The 19192-nt window shown below is 44.8% G+C and overlaps 1 protein-coding gene across 2 annotated transcripts in view; it reads right to left on the bottom strand.

The window, feature by feature from the left end:
• The window catches only part of WDR86 (WD repeat domain 86), a 76070-nt gene that overhangs the window by 36367 nt on the left and 20511 nt on the right, over positions 1–19192 (bottom strand). The window contains exons 1-2 of one of the 2 annotated variants that reach the window (XM_056519627.1): positions 14329–14670; positions 1495–1812 (exon numbers count right to left, since the gene is read on the bottom strand). In XM_056519627.1, the coding sequence (XP_056375602.1) occupies positions 1495–1723 (229 nt within the window). In that variant the 5' untranslated portion in view covers positions 1724–1812; positions 14329–14670. Of the gene's footprint in view, positions 1–1494; positions 1813–14328; positions 14671–19192 lie in introns of those variants that run through there. The other variant, XM_056519628.1, reaches the window with a different exon arrangement.

Raw genomic sequence — 19192 nt, 5'->3', positions numbered from 1 at the left:
GGACAACGGAAAAGGTAAGGTTACAGCTTGGCGGTGCTCTTTTCAGGGCAGACCCTCAAATCTTTTAGAAAGCCTGTAGAGATAGAGATAAAAAAATAAGGCACACAAGGACAGTTTTACTTAATAGCAACCTTTAAAGTGGTTGTACCAGAATCACAACTGATCATGTGTCTACAGAATAAGTGGTAGGGGTGAAATCTCATGGGGTCTCAACTCTAAGACGCTCACCAATCAAGAGAATGGGGTCCTATGTCCTTGTCTGAATGGAGTAGCAGTTGACCATGCACACGTATTATGCCTTCAGCAGTTTTGTTACTTAGTATTAATGTGTGGATTACTATGCTTTATATTAATAGTGTGTATTTCTCTGTTTCCATCTAGTGGCCATTTGCATACACTGCAGCTCTTCTTATTAGAAGTTTTACCCATTTCAGCTTCCATAGCCTGTAGCCTATGAACTCTGATAACATCATCAGCTCAGCCAATAGCAGCTATTTCCTAATTTTACAGCCAGCATTCCAGAGGTAACCACATAGCTTGGAGGATCCCAAGCCATTCTTTTCATCCAAGCTTATGGTAGCATCGCTGCTATGTTCACACAACTATATAACAATATGGTTTGCATCTGTACGCATCTTGTTGTGTTTCCATGTGTCCCTGCTGTTTTATAACAGTTTATAGTTAACAGTCAGAGACCATGCTTGTCATTCAGATAGGATAGCATGCTACTGGGTATATCTTTGCATACTCTTATGGATGTTTATCAACAACTTATATACCAGTGTTTTATGTAACTTACATGTCCTGCACATGTTTGTATTTGCTTTGCCATGTACAGTAATGTATTTTATGCTTTGTCATATATCAGCGTGCATTAGTAAGTGCGTTATTTTTCTGTTCCTCAGTTTGCCCGTATATATATCCTTGCAATAAAAGTTGACCTGTCATCTATGTACCCTCACTCATAAGGAGGACAGAACCTGTATGCTCCATTCAAAGTTTATGGGACTGCCCAAGAGAACCGAAGTAGTGCACAGCAATCTCCATCAGTACAATGTTTGCTTGACTGCCAATAACTTCAAATAGGGGAGGTGGGACCCCATTGTAATGGTCAACGGACTCAGAGATGACACCCTAAAGATTGGTCACATGTGCTATTCATGTCCTTTTATAAGATGCCCAGTTCCTTCACCGATAGCTGTCACACTTATTACACCTAGTCCAGAGCCATTTATTTTCATTCATGGAACTGCAGCTCCTGTCTGCACTGTGCTAGTGTGTATATATAAATGATCAGGGGGTATGAGACCTACACTAGCTGATAGCCCTGGTCTGACTTTCAAGTTCATTTAGTTTAGTTAAATACGAACTTGGGCAGTTTTCCCATTTTTCTGTAGAAGCCAGTAGACCGGTGACCTACACTGAGCCCTTGAGCCCTCTAATAACTACATTAAAAAGTTTACAGAAATAAAAAAGGTAAAATAATACACTCACCTTGCAGCAACTTGCAGCACTGGTGGTCAGATGTCCTCCATATGCGGGCAGTGCAATCCTCACTGGCAGTCAACAGGTGGAACCCATCTGGGCTCAAACTAAGCCAGTTGATCCCTCCTTTGTGGTCTCTGCAGACTTTGATCAAGGAATTGCTTGTGCCACAATTGGAGCTTCCGCTCCCCATTCTCTGGAGCCCAGCATGGGCAGAGGCAAAGGGGGGAGGACTCATGGGTTTCACCGCTCAGGTGCAAAGGAGCAGGATGGTGTAAACACTTGTGTCTTCTGCATTGTGAACAGTTTATGGAAGGTACCTACAGACTGATCAAAAAAAGACAAAGTTATCAGAGATGTTTTAGAATGATGGAACCATTGGGTTAAGCCAATGAAAATATTCCTCTTTATATTTATTTTTCTAAGAACATTATTATATCAACCCTTTGCAATGTCATATTCCCATCTGAATTGCTAATCTCACAGACCGATCATATAACCCGAGATTTACATAACACTTGGCATAACATAAACATAATACAGGACTGATTGCTCGGATATTTGAAAAGACCCCTGTGGAGAAATGACCCTCTAGTTCTGCTTCAAGAACTCACAAGAACAAGATATGTGTCCATCTAAGGATGATTGAAGATGTAGTCCGTCCAATACATATCACTGACTACCCATATGAAATTGAGTAGGATGCAAATCTGAGGGTATGTTCACCCCCAAAAAATGTGGTTGTATCTTTTTTAAGGAAATATTTTAGCTGAATTTTCAGATATATTTTACACAGTGTGAACTTATTAAACTGTATTGTAATACGCTTTAATGTAATTGTATTAGGGCAGGATCATACAAGGCAGATACACTGTGGATTTTACTACGCATATCTGCAGGGGGAAAGTCCACAGAATATTACAGTATCAGTAATGGGAATGGAATTACATGCTGCATCAAAAGGCAAAAATCTGCATCTAAAGTCGATGTTGGTTCTGCAAATGTATTGCTGATATTCCACAAAGTGTTTATTAGAAAAGTTAAAGGATAGGGGGGGGATAAGATGTCTGATCGCAGGAGGCCTGCTGTTGGGACCCCCGGCAATCTCTGTTCTATGCCGGGCTACTGCTCCAGTCTTGGAAACCTTTGTGTTTCCGGGACTGGAGACATGACGTCACCCCGTGCCCCCTTGTGACTGAACGCCATGCCTCCTCCATTCATGTCTATGTGAGGGGGCGTGACGGTCATCAAGCTCCCTCCTATAGCCATGAATGGAGGGGGTGGGGCGTGGGGTGACGTCTCCAGTCCCGGGACTGGAGCAGCAGCCCATCCTAGAATGCGGAGGCTGCACAGAGATTGTGTGTGTGTGTGTGTGTGTGGGGGGGGGGGGATAAGATGTCTATGGCTGGAATACCCCTTTAACTTTCCTAATAGACTCTTTGAGGAATATCATCAATACATTTGCAGCATTTCCTGAACCAACATCGACTTTAGATGCAGATTTTTTATTTTTTAAGTCCATACTACATCTGTGTTTGTGGCGGATTTGCTGCAGAAATGCTGCGGATTCGCAGAACAATTTCAATTACATTGGCCCAGATTTACTTCTGCATATGTGCCAGAATTTTGGTGCAATTTGCACCAAAAACTGGTACACAGGAAGTTGCACCTTTTATGACAAAATTTTGGTGCATGATTCTGGTTTAAAGTAGTCAATTAAAAGTTAGTGTACACTTAAACCAGACAGTCTACAGATATGTTGGATTAATTAATCAGCCTGGGACAGTTTAAAGACAGTGGGGATCAAAAGTTTGGGCACCCCAGGTAAAAATTTGTATTAATGTGCATAAAGAAGCTGTCACGATTCGGCTTCCAGGTAGTGGATCCTCTGTGTCAGCGAGGGATTGGCGTGGACCGTGCTAGTGGACCGGTTCTAAGAGGCTACTGGTATTCACCAGAGCCCGCCGCAAAGCGGGATGGTCTTGCTGCGGCAGTAGCAACCAGGTCGTATCCACTAGCAACGGCTCTACCTCGCTGACTGCTGAGAAGGCGTGGGACAGAAGGATTAGGCAGAGGCAAGGTCAGACGTAGCAGAAGGTCGGGGGCAGGCGGCAAGGTTCGTAGTCAGGATGGGTAGCAGAAGTTCAGGTACACAGGCTTTGGACACACTAAACGCTTTCACTGGCACAAGGCAACAAGATCCGGCAAGGGAGTGCAAGGGAGGAGACTAGATAAAGGCAGGGAGCAGGTGGGAGCCAATTAAGCTAATTGGGCCAGGCACCAATCATTGGTGCACTGGCCCTTTAAGTCTCAGAGAGCTGGCGCGCGCGCGCCCTAGAGAGCGGAGCCGCGCGCGCCAGCACATGACAGCAGGGGACCGGGACGGGTAAGTGACCTGGGATGCGATTCGCGAGCGGGCGCGTCCCGCTGTGCGAATCGCATCCCCAACGGCCAAAACAGTGCAGCGCTCCCGGTCAGCGGGACTGACCGGGGCGCTGCAGGGAGAAAGACGCCGTGAGCGCTCCGGGGAGGAGCGGGGACCCGGAGCGCTAGGCGTAACAGTACCCCCCCCCTTAGGTCTCCCCTTCTCTTTGTCCGGTAACTGCCTCCCCTGGGATGAGGACACCGGGAAAGAATGGAGGGTTTCCTCAACGGCAGGCAGTACAGCAGGAGTGGGAATGGGGAGGGAGGGCAGAGGGCGAGGCCTGGCACGGGGCAGTGTGACACCAGGACGGGGGCCATGGGGAGGCACAGAGGCTTGCCTGATGGGACTGGGAGGGGGGGAGAGGCACTTCCTGTGGCAGGCAGAGTCCCAGTTCCTGATCTCCCCGGTGGTCCAATCAATGGTGGGGGAATGAAGCCGGAGCCAAGGCAGACCGAGGAGGACCTCAGAGGTACAGTTGGGGAGAATGAAGAACTCAATCCTTTCGTGGTGGGGTCCGATAGACATCAGGAGGGGTTCTGTGCGGTAACGCACGGTGCAGTCCAATCTGGCTCCGTTGACCGCGGAAATGATGAGCGGTTTGACGAGACGGGTCACCGGGATGCTGAATCTATTAACAAAGGACTCCAACATAAAATTCCCGGAGGCACCAGAGTCCAAGCAGGCCACGGCTGAGAGGGAGGAGTTGGTTGTAGGAGAAATCCACACGGGCACCGTGAGACGTGGAGAAGAAGACTTAGAACCAAAAGATGCAACACCCACGTGAGCTGGGTGCGTGCGTGCGTTTCCCAGGCGTGGAGGACGGATAGGGCAATCCACCAAGAAATGTTCAGTACTGGCACAGTACAGACAGAGATTTTCTTCTCTACGGCGATTCCTCTCTTCCTGGGTCAGGCGAGACCGATCCACTTGCATGGCCTCCTCGGCGGGAGGCCCAGGCGAAGACTGCAAAGGATGCTGTGGGAGAGGTGCCCAGAGATCTAAGTCTTTTTCCTGGCGGAGCTCTTGGTGTCGTTCAGAAAAACGCATGTCAATGCGGGTAGCCAAATGGATGAGTTCTTGGAGGTTGGCAGGAATCTCTCGTGCGGCCAGCACATCCTTGATGCGACTGGATAGGCCTTTTTTAAAGGTCGCGCAGAGAGCCTCATTATTCCAGGATAGTTCAGAAGCAAAAGTACGGAATTGTATGGCGTACTCGCCAACGGAAGAATTACCCTGGACCAGGTTCAACAGGGCAGTCTCGGCAGAAGAAGCTCGGGCTGGCTCCTCGAAGACACTCCGGAGTTCAGCGAAGAAGGCCTGGACTGTGGCTGTGGCAGGATCATTGCGGTCCCAGAGCGGTGTGGCCCAAGACAAGGCCTTTCCTGAAAGAAGGCTTACTACGAACGCCACCTTAGACCGTTCTGAAGGAAACAAGTCCGACAACATCTCCATATGCAGGGAACACTGAGACAAAAATCCACGGCAGAGTTTAGAGTCCCCATCAAATTTGTCCGGCAGGGACAAGCGGAGGTTAGGAGCGGCCACTCGCTGCGGAGGAGGTGCAGGAGCTGGCGGAGGAGATGGTTGCTGCTGTAGCAGAGGCAGAAGTTGCTGTAACATGGCGGTCAACTGCGACAGCTGCTGTCCTTGTTGGGCAATCTGCTGCGATTGCTGAGCGACCACCGTGGGAAGATCAGCGAGACTTGGCAGCGGCACCTCAGCGGGATCCATGGCCGGATCTACTGTCACGATTCGGCTTCCAGGTAGTGGATCCTCTGTGTCAGCGAGGGATTGGCGTGGACCGTGCTAGTGGACCGGTTCTAAGAGGCTACTGGTATTCACCAGAGCCCGCCGCAAAGCGGGATGGTCTTGCTGCGGCAGTAGCAACCAGGTCGTATCCACTAGCAACGGCTCTACCTCGCTGACTGCTGAGAAGGCGTGGGACAGAAGGATTAGGCAGAGGCAAGGTCAGACGTAGCAGAAGGTCGGGGGCAGGCGGCAAGGTTCGTAGTCAGGATGGGTAGCAGAAGTTCAGGTACACAGGCTTTGGACACACTAAACGCTTTCACTGGCACAAGGCAACAAGATCCGGCAAGGGAGTGCAAGGGAGGAGACTAGATAAAGGCAGGGAGCAGGTGGGAGCCAATTAAGCTAATTGGGCCAGGCACCAATCATTGGTGCACTGGCCCTTTAAGTCTCAGAGAGCTGGCGCGCGCGCGCCCTAGAGAGCGGAGCCGCGCGCGCCAGCACATGACAGCAGGGGACCGGGACGGGTAAGTGACCTGGGATGCGATTCGCGAGCGGGCGCGTCCCGCTGTGCGAATCGCATCCCCAACGGCCAAAACAGTGCAGCGCTCCCGGTCAGCGGGACTGACCGGGGCGCTGCAGGGAGAAAGACGCCGTGAGCGCTCCGGGGAGGAGCGGGGACCCGGAGCGCTAGGCGTAACAGAAGCCAAGGAAAGATGGAAAAAATCTCCAAAAAGGCATCAAATTACAGATTAGACATTCTTGTAATATGTCAACAAAAGTTAGATTTTATTTCCATCATTTACACTTTCAAAATAACCGGAAAAAAAAATAAAAAATGGCGTCTGCAAAAGTTTGGGCACCCTGCAGAGTTAATATCTTGTACTGCCCCCTTCGGCAAGTATCAGAGCTTGTAAACGCTTTTTATAGCCAGCCAAGAGTCTTTCAATTCTTGTTTGAGGTATCTTTGCCCATTCTTCCTTACAAAAGTCTTCCAGTTCTTTGAGATTTCGGGGCTGTCTGTCACGCACTGCCCTTTTATGGTCTATCCATAGATTTTCAATTATGTTGAGGTCAGGAGATTCTGAAGGCCATGGCAAAACCTTCAGTTTACGCCTCTCGATGTAATCTCCCGTGGATTTTGAGGTGTGTAAAGGATCATTATCCATTTGTAGAAGCCATCCTCTCTTTAACTTCAGCTTTTTCACAGATTGCATCAAGTTAGCATCCAAAATTTGCTGAAATTTTATTGAATACATTTTTCCTTCTACTCCTGAGATGTTCCCTGTGCCACTGGCTGCAATACAACCCCAAAGTTCAATTTTAACCTCACCGGCCCACAGAACTTGTTTCCAAAATGCATCAGGCTTGTCTATATGTTCATTTGCAAAGTTCAAACGCTGATTTTTGTGGTGGGGATGTAGAAGAGGTTTTCTTCTGATGACTCTTCCATGAAGACCATATTTGTATAAGTATCTCTTTATAGTGGAATAGGGTACCACAACTTCAGTGTCTGCCAGATCTTTCTGGAGGGATTGTGCAGTCAAACGTGGGTTTTGAATTGTTTTTCTCACAATCCTGCGAGCTGTTCTGTCTGATATTGTTCTTGGTCTTCCAGATCTTGCTTTAACTTCCAATGTTCCTGATGACTGCCATTTCTTAATTACATTCCGAACAGAGGATATTGACATCTGAAAACGTTTTGCTATCTTCTTATAGCCTTCTCCAGCTTTGTGAGCGTCAACTATTTTCAGTTTCAGATTTCTAGATAACTGCTTAGAAGAACTCATGGTGCTGATTGTTGGGGCAAGGTCAGATGAGTCTGAGCATTTAAAACCTTTGAGATTGACATCACCTGGTCTTCCCAGATGATGATTGAGAACAATCCATGACACTGGCAGGTCTCAGCTTTGCAAAGGGGGCAGTGCATGCTATAAATTCTGCAGGGTGCCCAAACTTTTGCAGACACCTCTCAAAATCTAACTTTTGTTGACACATTATAAGAATGTCTAATCTGTAATTTGATGCCTTTTGGAGATTTTTCCATCTTTCCTTGGCTTCTTTAAGCACATTAATACAAACTGTTACCTGGGGTGCCCAAACTTTTGATCCCCACTGTAAACCTGGTGCATTTGAAGACTGTCCATCTAAATTTGCATTGTGGAAAGAATAGGACAATTATAGTAAATCTTGGCCATTATGTCCCTCCCCGATCCCCCGCAGCATCGACATAATCTACACCAAAGTCCTCAGCGTATCTGCCCATTGTAAAGCTTGGGCATAGGGAAATCTGCACAAAATCTTCAGCGTTTCCTACACCAAAATTGACATGATGCTGATTTTCTTAAATTGTGCCATATTTTAAAAAAAATTAAAAAAAATTCTGCATTGAGTTTTTAAAATCTTATCCACTGCTACGGTAAAATCTGCAGAATTTCCTATATACGCGACACTACCCTAACAGGGTTTTATTTTTTTTTATCAGATTTTTGTGTGGCCAAATATAAAGTGAGTTGATATAAACAAGATGTTCAGTACTTTCACTTACTATACTAGGGATTATATACCATGCTGATTTTGTGATCACTGGTGATGCAGAAAGTACATTTATAAAGTGTATGTTGACATGCTGCAGATTTTTCTAATGAGGCGTCGTTCAGATGGCAGAATTTCACAGTGGAATCTGGCAGAAAAATTTTGCTCAAAAATTCCATTGCAGCAGATTCCCATTGTTTTCATACATATGCAGCAGAAATTGAGGATTACACAGAAAGAATTGACATATCAATTCTTTCTGCCAAATCCACTCGGAAATGCATAGCCATGTATAGAGACAGCGCTTTTGCGAGCGATCGTAGCGCCAGCACCTGCAGTCTGCAAAATGTCCATTCATAAATTTTGCAGGCAGATATAGCTCTGCCTAAGCATACCTTTTAAGGGGTACTCCGCCCCTAGACATCTTATCCCCTATCCAAAGTATAGGGGATAAAATGTCTGATCGCGGGGTTTCCGCCGCTGGGATCCCCCCACAATCTCCCTGCTGCACCCGACATTCGTTTAGAGCGTCGGGTGCAGCGCCGGAGGCTCGTGACGTCATGCCGTGCCTTGCTCGTAAGGTCACAGCCACGCTCCCCTACCATAGACTTGCATTGAGGCGGCATGGCTGTGATGTCACGAGCCTCTGCCACGCAATGCCAGTCATCCGGCATCCCCAGCAGTGGGACCCCCGCGATCACACATCTTATCCCCTGTCCTTTGGATAGGGGATAAGATGTCTAGGGGCAGAGTATCCCTATAACTTCAATATACTAGTCGAAATCTGCAAAAGATATCAGGCAAGTCCACAATAAATCCTCAGTTTGTGTTCACAAGTTCAGGTTTTTCATTGCAAATATTGAATAAAATGGCATTAAGATTGGCTTTTCATAAGCTTTAGCAATCATACCGCTATTTTTCAAAATCATCATATAAACATCGCCATTTTACTGCTCAATCGCAATGCAAATCCTGCTAGTTAAGCTTCACGTGTGAACACAGCCTTACAGACTTCTCTTCTCAGATTCATTTCTGGCTTTGTATTCAATCATTGCAGTCAAAAACCTAAAAGTGTGAACAAATCATGAAGGGGTCTTCTCACCATCAAGAATTATAGCTAAGTGTTTGACAGCAGGAGTCCGACCGCTACCGTCCTAGATCCCCTACTGCTGTCTCCTAATGCACAATTAGGCTATGTTCACACATCGGAATTTCCATGACAGATTCCGCATTGGAATTCTGTACTAAGATTCCGCTGCAGCAGTCCCGTTAAAGGGCTACTCCGCCACTAGACATCTTATCCTCTATTCAAAGGATAGGGGATAAGATGTCAGATCGCTGGGGTCCCGCACACTCGCTCTGTGCGTAATGACCGGTGATTCAGGGGCTGGAGCATCGTGACATAACGGCTCCACCCCCTCATAACGTCATGGTCCGCCCCCTTAATGCAAGTCTATGGGAGACGGCGTGATGGCCACCACGCCCCATCATGAGGGGGCGGATCCCTGATGTCACGATGCTCCAGCCCCTGTATTGCCCGTCATTACGCACAGAGCGAGTTTGCTCTGTGCAGTAATGATAGCGAGGTGCCGCAGCGGAGATCCCGGGGGTTCCCAGCAGCGGGACCCCCCTGATCAGACATCTTATCCCCTATCCTTTGGATAGGGGATAAGATGCTAGGGGAGGAGTACGCCTTTAAATTCAACAGGATTCCGCTGCGCTGTGCACATGGCAGAATTTCCGTGCCAGGTGTTTTCGGCATAGAAATTCTGTTTTCCGTGTGCGCAGAAAGAATAAACCTGTTCATTCTTTCTGCAGACACCGGACTGAATCCATAGCCACCTATGAGACAGCGCATTCCTGTGCGGACCGAGCACCGGCATATTGTGTGCCAGAGCCCGCAGTTTGCAGAATGTCCGCACACATTACGTAGTGTAAACAGAGCCTTGGCAGTGTGCTACTCTGTGCATGCAGATTTCTAGTACTCTTGCAGATTAAGACATTTTTCTGCACGGAATTATGCGGCATGTGAACTGCGTTATGGAAAACCATTTAGATGCACGGGCTGAAAATTGAATTTGATGTGGATTTCGACATAGAATTTGTTTCATATCCGGCACTAGGGCTGGGCGGTATACCGTTTCATAACGAATACCAAATTTTTCGGGCTGCACGATATGAATTTTCCCCCATACCGCAATACCAGTTGGGCCCCTCCCCCTCGGGAATGAATTATCAGCCCAGGGCAGCGCTGTCCCCACATCGGGGAACTAATCCCATGTGACCCGCTGTTCTGCCCCCCCCCCCCCCCAATTAATGACCAGTCCAGCAGGGTACTACTCACAGATGTCACCTTCAAGCACTGCCCTCCTCCTCTTTGTTGGGGGCCGCTGGCGCTGGAACTCACTGTACGCCAGTGGCCTCCAACCTGCGGACCTCCAGTTGTTGCAAAACTACAACTCCCAGCATGCCCGGACAGCCAACGGCAGGTTGGAGACCACTGCTGTACGCTGTATCCCTATGCCCGGGCTGCAAAAGATACATAAAATAAACTTTAAACTCACCTACATCGGCCTTACGCTGGGGACTGGAACGCCGGACAGCCGTCAGCCTATCACCGGCCGGAGCGATGTCCTGCCCCGGCCAGTGATAGGCTGAGCCCACTGTCATGTAAGGAGCTCTGGCCGGTGATAGGCTGACGGCTGTCCGGCGTTCCAGTCCCCAGCGTGTGGCCGACGTATGTGAGTTTAAAGTTTATTTTCTGTATCTTTTGCAGCCCGGGCATAGGGATACAGTGTACAGCAGTGGTCTCCAACCTGCGGACCTCCAGCTGTTGCAAAACCACAACTCCCAGCATGTCCGGACAGCCGTTGGCTGTCCGGGCATGCTGGGAGTTGTAGTTTTGCAACAACTGGAGGTCCACAGGTTGGAGACCACTGGCATACAGTGAGTTCCAGCGCCAACAGCCCCCAACAAAGAGGAGGAGGGCAGTGCTTGAAGGTGACATCTGTGAGTAGTACCCTGCTGGGCTGATAATTAATTGGGGGGAGCAGAACAGTGCTGGCGGGTCACATGATTTGGGGGGGGGGGGGTCGCACGAGTCACATGATTGGGGGGGGGGGGGAGAGGGGGTGAAAATACCGTTATATACCGTGGAACCGCCGTAAGTAAAAAAAAAAAACGTGATAAACATATTTGGTCATACCGCCCAGCCCTATCCGGCACATGTGAATAGAACCTTATCTGCTGCCTTACAAGTTGTGTAGAATAACAATAGCTGAGCCCGTTCCTGCACCATAATGGTAAGGACTCATACCGGTTTTACTGGCTCCTTGGTGGCAACTTGGTTTTTGCCCAGTTGTTCGCCAGGAGCGCTTTCGGTCCTTGAGTAGCTTCGGTGAAAAGGGACATTGGGGGAGATTTATCAAAACCTGTGCAAAGGAAAAGTTGCCCAGTTGCCCATAGCAACCAGATTCCTTCTTTTTGGAGAGGCCTTGTTAAAAATAAAGGAAGCAATCTGATTGGTTGCTATGGGCAACTGGGCAACTTTTCCTCTGGACAGGTTTTGATAAATCTCCTCCATTGAACCTGGAGTGGCCCGGAGGTGAAGGGTTTGGTTTATTGGGGGGCCTCTCTCCTTTCAGAGAAGGGCTTGCGATGGACCGCATCCTCGTTCACGTTTTTTTTGTGTGGACACTTGCACTTTTTACTTGCACTTGGGTGACTTGAGAGCACCTCTTCTGCTCTTAAAACTAAATAAAAGTTATAAAAATGTGATTATAACCAATGCAAACCTCAGGGACGGCAGCTGAGGCCGTGGCTGCGTTGGTTGACATAGCTGCCTCCGTATGCGTCTCGTCTCTCAATGGGATAAATAAGTGGAAATCTGTATTTTTTTCCCTTATACTATCTAAAATTAAGTTGACAATTGTTTATGCACGTTCCATTCTATATTGTATTGAACTTATGGGCTACAAACCAGTTGTGATCTGAGCAAGATTTCATACAGAGTGCATGTCCTGCCCCCAGAAAAGTGTAAGAGTTTACAGAACAATGTTATCTATGCAGGGGGCTGGGAGGCCAGAAGTGCAGAGTCAGCATAGCTCCCATTCTCAGCTTTCCAAGAATCATACACTGCAGCTTTTCTGTAACTACAGTATATAAGTCTCCGCTCTGTGGTCTCCTCGCTGCTCTAACAACAGGCAACTTGTAGCCAGTTTTAGGAACTAGTTTTCTTTCTGCTGGGACTTCCACAATGAAAACTCTACTGTGCAGTAAATACACACACACACACATATATATATATATATATATATATATATATATATATATATATACACACACACACACACACACACATACTGTATTCATCAAGGGCAGTGAGTCTAGTTTAGGGCGATAGGGATGCATTAAATCTATGTATAGGGCAGCGTTTCCAGACCAGAGTGCCTCCAGCTGTAGCAAAACTACAACTCCCAGCATGTCCGGACAGCCTTCGGCTGTCCGGACATGCTGGGAGTTGTAGTTTTGCAACAGCTGGAGGCAGTCTGGCCAAGAAACACTGCCCTATGCATAAATATCATGCCAGCTTATTGCCCTAACCTAGACTCCTAACCTAGAGAGCTCTAGAAAAGGGGTCCTAGGAAAATGTAAAATCTGCAACCACTGCTACACCCCAAATATTCTGCATAAACCATATGCAAAATACATTTGGTTTCAGCCAAATTTAGGAGATCATCCTAGAAATGTGCCTAGAGTTACTTCTTTGGAACACAGCAATGTGTTCATAAAAAGAGCCATGGTGCCAAGAAAGTCCCCATCACTACAATGTAACCTACATGAGGATGTCAGGACATGCTAGGAGGTGTACAACAGCAGGAGAGCTACACATTGCAAAAATGTTAAATAAAATGCTATGTGTGAACATATCCTTAGCTAACCTTTTCCCATTCATTGACATTGCACATCTGGCTGCGTAGCCAAAAAGTGCTGGGGGCTAGCCTGGATGTCTGTGTGTTCAGAGTCCCCAAGAGCATAATGTTGTTAATAATAATAATCATGATCTTATTATTGTGATGATTATTATTATTATCATTGACAACATTGTAAGAACACAGTGTATAAAAATAATATACACATAACAACAATAATAAAAATAACATATCATCCAAGTGTTTAACAATAATATACACTTAATAAAAACAAATAATAATGATAGCAACAACATAACACAGTGTATAACAATTATATACACATAATAATAATTATGTTATAACAACCCAGTGTATAACAATAATATACTACTACTAATACTAGTAATAATAATAACATAACAACCCAGTGTATAACAAAAATAAACTACTACTAATACTAGTAACAATAATAATATTAATAACATAACAGCCTAGCGTAAAACAATAATATACTAATACTAGTAATAATAATAATAATAACAACAACAAAACAACCCAGAGTATAACAATAATATACTACTACTAATACTAGTAATAATAACATAACAACCCAGTGTATAACAATAAAATACTATTACTAATAATAATAATAACATAACAACCCAGCGTAAAACAATTCACATAATGATAAAAATCACGATGATAATAAATAATAACAACAACAACAACAACAACATAACAGCCTAATGCATAACAATTATATACACTTACTAATAACAAATAATAATGATAATAACAACAACAGTGTATAACAATAGTATACACATGATAATAAATATTAGTGATAAAAGTAATAATAATTGTAACAATATAACAACACAGTGTATAACAATTATATACACACACATAATAATAACATATAATAATGATAATGGTGACAACATAACATAGTATATAACAATTATATACACATAATAATAATAATAATGATAATAGTAACAACATAACAGTGTATAACAATTATATACACATAATAACAACAAATAATAATGATAATAGTAACAACATAACAACAGTGTATAACAATTATATGCACATAATAATAACAAATACTAATCATAATAGTAACAAGCCAGTGTATACCACTCTGCTTACAATGTATCACCACCCAGGGGGTATAACACTTCACACAGAGACATCTGCTAATAGAACTTCTCTGTTTACCTCCAGATTCCCCAGCAGGAGATGATGTGATGGTCTTTGAAGTCTTCACAATTGGTAGATCTCCTGTTCCACTGCAGCAGCAGGGGCTTCCTCTGCCCATGTAATGTATGGAGCAGCTTCCAGCAGAAGCAGTGTGATGTTGCCCCCTCCCCTATATAATGGGTCACACATGTACAGTGCTGGGGGGGGGGGGTACCTCCTTTCTCAATCTGTATCCAATAATCAGCTGCAGAGATATTTCCTTCTGAGGACTGGAGCTCTGTGCAGGATCTGTAGTCCCCAGCACTGTCTGCAGGATCCTGGGTAACCACTGTCCATGTGCTGGAGCTGATAGACACTGCTCTGTGCAGCTGCTTCATGTGTGTAAGGAGAGGGAGCTGCACTTAGCTTTATCCTGGGGGGCGGTGCTGGCACCAATTATCCTAACACCCTCCCCTGGAGATTCCCCCCTCACAGTACAGTCACTGGCACAGTAGTAAAGAGTTCATCTTCATCCACTTGAGCTGCCAATTACATGTTTTGTTTATTTATTTATTTTTATCTGAAAATTTAGTCCAGTGCAATATCATCTAAATGGAAGAAATTCATTGCAGTAGTTACACTATATTTCATGTTTGTGAGGTCAGAAAATGTTTGTAAAATATGGTCATTAGTTGCCTCCCGAAAATCTTACAGTCTAAAGGTTTACATGATTTATGTTTTGTAAACAAAGATGAGTTGGAGTCATTTTGTCATGGATAATCATTCTGGTGGCAAATATCCTAAGGCCCCATTACAAGGAATCTGACAGGCTGTTCACTGGCACTAAACCCAATATACTGGCTTATAGTGCTGGAGAACAGCATTCAAATATGTGGTGAGGATGTGGGAAGGGCAGATGTTATTAACCCTTAGGGCAGATGGCATTAATCCTTTGTGTTCATGAAGCCAGGGCATGGTTTAGCTGATTCACCACCCTAGGTATAGCCGATGATTCCTGGGCCAGGCGAGGGGCAAATAATCACTCCGAATCACTCTGGAACAATGGCACTTTTTACTGAGGCAGACAAGGTGTTAAAGTCTTTACAGCTCAGTTCAGGCCCAAGGAGATGCACGGTGAACTTTAGGAAGCTTTCTGGGACTTGTAGAGAACTTGGACTGACTTATGCAACCCACGCTGACTTAAGTAAATGACACTTGAGTATCTTGACTAGACTTCTCCCCTGTATTTGTGCTTACCACCAGGTTTTGACTTTTAACTGCAGGGGTAGTAGAAGCGTACTGGCTGGATTAGGCCTCAGGCCTCCTTCTGGATCACACAGACTCCTCAGGTCCTCACTTCACTGTACCTCAGCTTGATCTGACTAGGCTAGCTCCTACCAGCTAGTTTTGGTAGCAATTTAGAGATCCCATTGGCCAGATAAGTCACCTGGTTCACCTTGCATACCTCCCCTTGATAACATAGTCCTTAGCAACAGTGTTTTAAAGGCACAATAACCTATTAATACATTGCATAACATTGCATTAACCCATACATAACTTAATATGATAGAGAGAGTTTTGAGGAGTGTGGGGCAAGGGGACATTGACTGAGTCTGCCCGATAGGACTGGCATCGGTACAGAAGGGCACCTTCTGTACTGGGCCACCACAAAACCCCTCTATGAAAAAGCCATCCTTGGCGTATGTCCTTGAGGGCTGATGAAGGAAAATGCCACTTGCCTATGAAAAGGAAACTTCCTGGGGCATTGTTCCAATGTCCTGCACAGGGCTTATAATGGGGAAAGAGTTCATGGCATTTTTTTGACAAATGTCCTGACAATGGGATTTGAAACAGGATCCAAACAAAGAAAATAACAAGTGGTTTGTGTGGGATTTATGCCCTTGTAACTGCATTGGGGCGGATCGGGCTGCCTGAGGCTTTCTACCCAGATGCCTGTACTAACAGGGCCCATCGGCTTGTTTTGCTACTTCTCCCCATAACAATAGATTAGTAAATGTACTGACTATACATTAGACAACAATGACATTACACCTTATGTGCTATTTCAGGTTATCAGGTACTTTCTGTGGCCACTCAGAAATGTCCTGTGCACAGTGGACAGGAAAACAGTTAGTATTAGTAATATACATTTTATGGACTGAAGTATATATGTATACTGACTATGAGATAACAGTCCTAGCTTAACACTGTACATGAATTTACTTTCAGTACACAATATGCAATATATAAATTACCAACTGTTATACATTTGTACTTTTATCCACTCTCTGCCTGTACACGAAATGATGCAGTAGATATACGTTTCTTAAAACTACACAATCCTGACATAATAATACACCTGTTATTACTGACTATTATATACATAACTAGTTTACTCTCTGTCTGTACATGAAATTAGGTAGGATATATATTTATGTGGTGTCCTGGTGTCGTATTGCATACCGTACCTAGTGTAGAGGTCCCCAAAGTCAGAATAACTATGTTCAGGTAGGGTTCCTCAGGTGGGACAACCCCTAGTCGCCTCTCCTAAAGTCTATCTTTAGTAATAATAAATGTATATATTTAATAATTATATATTCTATATTAACCCCTTAAGGACCCGGGCTTTTTCCATTTTTTCATTTTCAATTTTTCCTCCTTAACTTTAAAAAATCATAACTCTTTAAAATTTTCACCTAAAATTCTATATGATGGCTTATTTTTTGCGTCACTAATTCTACTTTGTAATGACATTAGTCATTTTACCCAAAAATGTACAGTGAAACGGGAAAAAAATCAATGTGCGACAAAATTGATGAAAAACACTATTTTGTAAGTTTTGGGGGGCTTCCGTTTTTACGCAGTACATTTTTTGGCAAAAATTAGACCTTATCTTTATTCTGTAGGTCCATACGGTTAAAATGATACCCTACTTGTATAGGTTTGATTTTGTATCACTTCAGAAAAAAATCATGAATACATGCAGGAAAATTTATATGTTTAAAGTGGTCATTATTTGACCCCTATAACTTTTTTATTTTTCTGTGTTCAGGATGCTTTGAGGGCTCATTTTTTGCACCGTGATCTGAAGTTTTTAGAAGTACCATTTTTGTTCTGATCAGACTTTTTGATCAATTTTTATTCACTTTTTTGTGGTATAAAAAGTGATCAAAAATCGCTATTTTGGACTTTGGAATTTTTTTGCGCATACGCCATTGAACGTGCGGTTTTAAAAGTGGTATATTTTTATAATTCGGACATTTACGCACGTGGCGATACCACATATGTTTATTTTTATTTACACTGTGTTTTTTTTATTCTTGGAAATGCCGGGTGACTCCTATAGGGGGCTATAACATTGCATTAACTGATCTTTAACACTGATTGATTCATCTCCATAGGAATGGATCAATCAGTGTTTTCGGCGATTGAATGCTCAAGCCTGGATCTTAGGCTTGAAGCATTCAATCGGCGATCGGACTGCAGGAAGGAAGGTAAGAGACCTCCTCCTGTGCTACAGCTGTTTGGGATGGGCGATTATACCGCGGTGATCCCGAACAGCTCCCTGAGCTAACCGGCACTTTTTACTTTCACTTTTAGCCGGGTGGCTCAGCTTTGAGCGCGCGGCTAAAGGGTTAATAGCGCGCGGCACCACGATCAGTGCCGCGCGCTATTAGAGGCGGGTCCCGGCTTCACTATGACGCCGGGCCCGCCGCGATATGATGCAGGGTCACCGTGTGACCCCACGTTATATCGCAGGACCGGGACCCAGGACGTACTCATACGTCCTGGGTCCTTAAGAGGTTAAGGTATAGTACTTACCTTGTTCGGCGCCGCAGGACCTTCGGTCATGTGACCATGCTAATAACCTCTATGGTATGTTGTAGGACCTTAGGAGGTCCTTGGGTCACGTGTTACCCACAAATGTCTGTAATGGTGATTGACATCAGTATGTACCAATTAGCATTAGTCCAGCCTCTGCCCATATAAGGGAGCTGCGTCCAATTATCGCTCTCTTGGGTTGCTGCTCTCGTGGATGCCTGACTAACAGGACGGTGCTACGAAACTTTCAAAGACACTCTAGGCCTCAAAACCTCCGGCCTCAGCGGAACCAAAACCATGAGTTCAAATCTAAATCCCCGCTAATGCTAGCGTGACTACTGGACCGCAACTAACCCCTAAATCCAGTGGAGAAACGCATAGTACTAGAAGACTCTTAATGCTAAAGTCCCAACCTTTGTCAATCTCCATGGAAAAGCTGTTGTTATACTCAGAGACTGTTGTATTATTGAAGCTTGCAGAAAATCTCCAGTAAACGTTAATGCTGTTTCAGAAACTCTTCGGCTGTGGACAATCTATTCTTCTTATCTACCTCCCTATCGCTCTTGGGAAGGGTGGCGGTAGCAAAAGCGTTATAAAACCCTCACCCTGGCGTCACAAATAGCAAGGATTAACAAGCACCCTTTAATTGCTGCACAGCTACACTCCCCATACCCTACACCCACAGGCTATCACATTTATATCTAGGCTATATAGTTTCATACCCTATATTATATACATTAGTGCTATATACATTAGCTTAGGGCATTTTAAGGCAATGAGGTATATATATTTTTTCCAGTTCAGGATACCTCCTGCACGACTGCAATAGCTGAAAGAAAACATTAGACACTATTGCATAAACACTTTATGTACACTTTATTCCAATGTTACCAAGTGGACCAACCTTCATCAATAATAGGTAGTGCATATATTTATTATTATATATATTGCTCTATGATATGAGTTATAGTACCGCTCTACAGTTCCAGGTACTTGAAAGTTTATAGTAAAGGATCACGGCCCAAGCCGGGCACACAAGCTTACGTATTTTGGTTGCGGGTGTAGTTCTTGGCAAGTCCGC

Source organism: Hyla sarda, chromosome 5 (genome assembly GCF_029499605.1).
Source record: "Hyla sarda isolate aHylSar1 chromosome 5, aHylSar1.hap1, whole genome shotgun sequence".
NCBI classification, from domain to species: Eukaryota; Metazoa; Chordata; class Amphibia; order Anura; family Hylidae; genus Hyla; species Hyla sarda.
The sequence above is the reverse complement of the archived record's forward strand: the minus strand, read 5'-3'. Positions and strand labels throughout refer to the sequence as shown.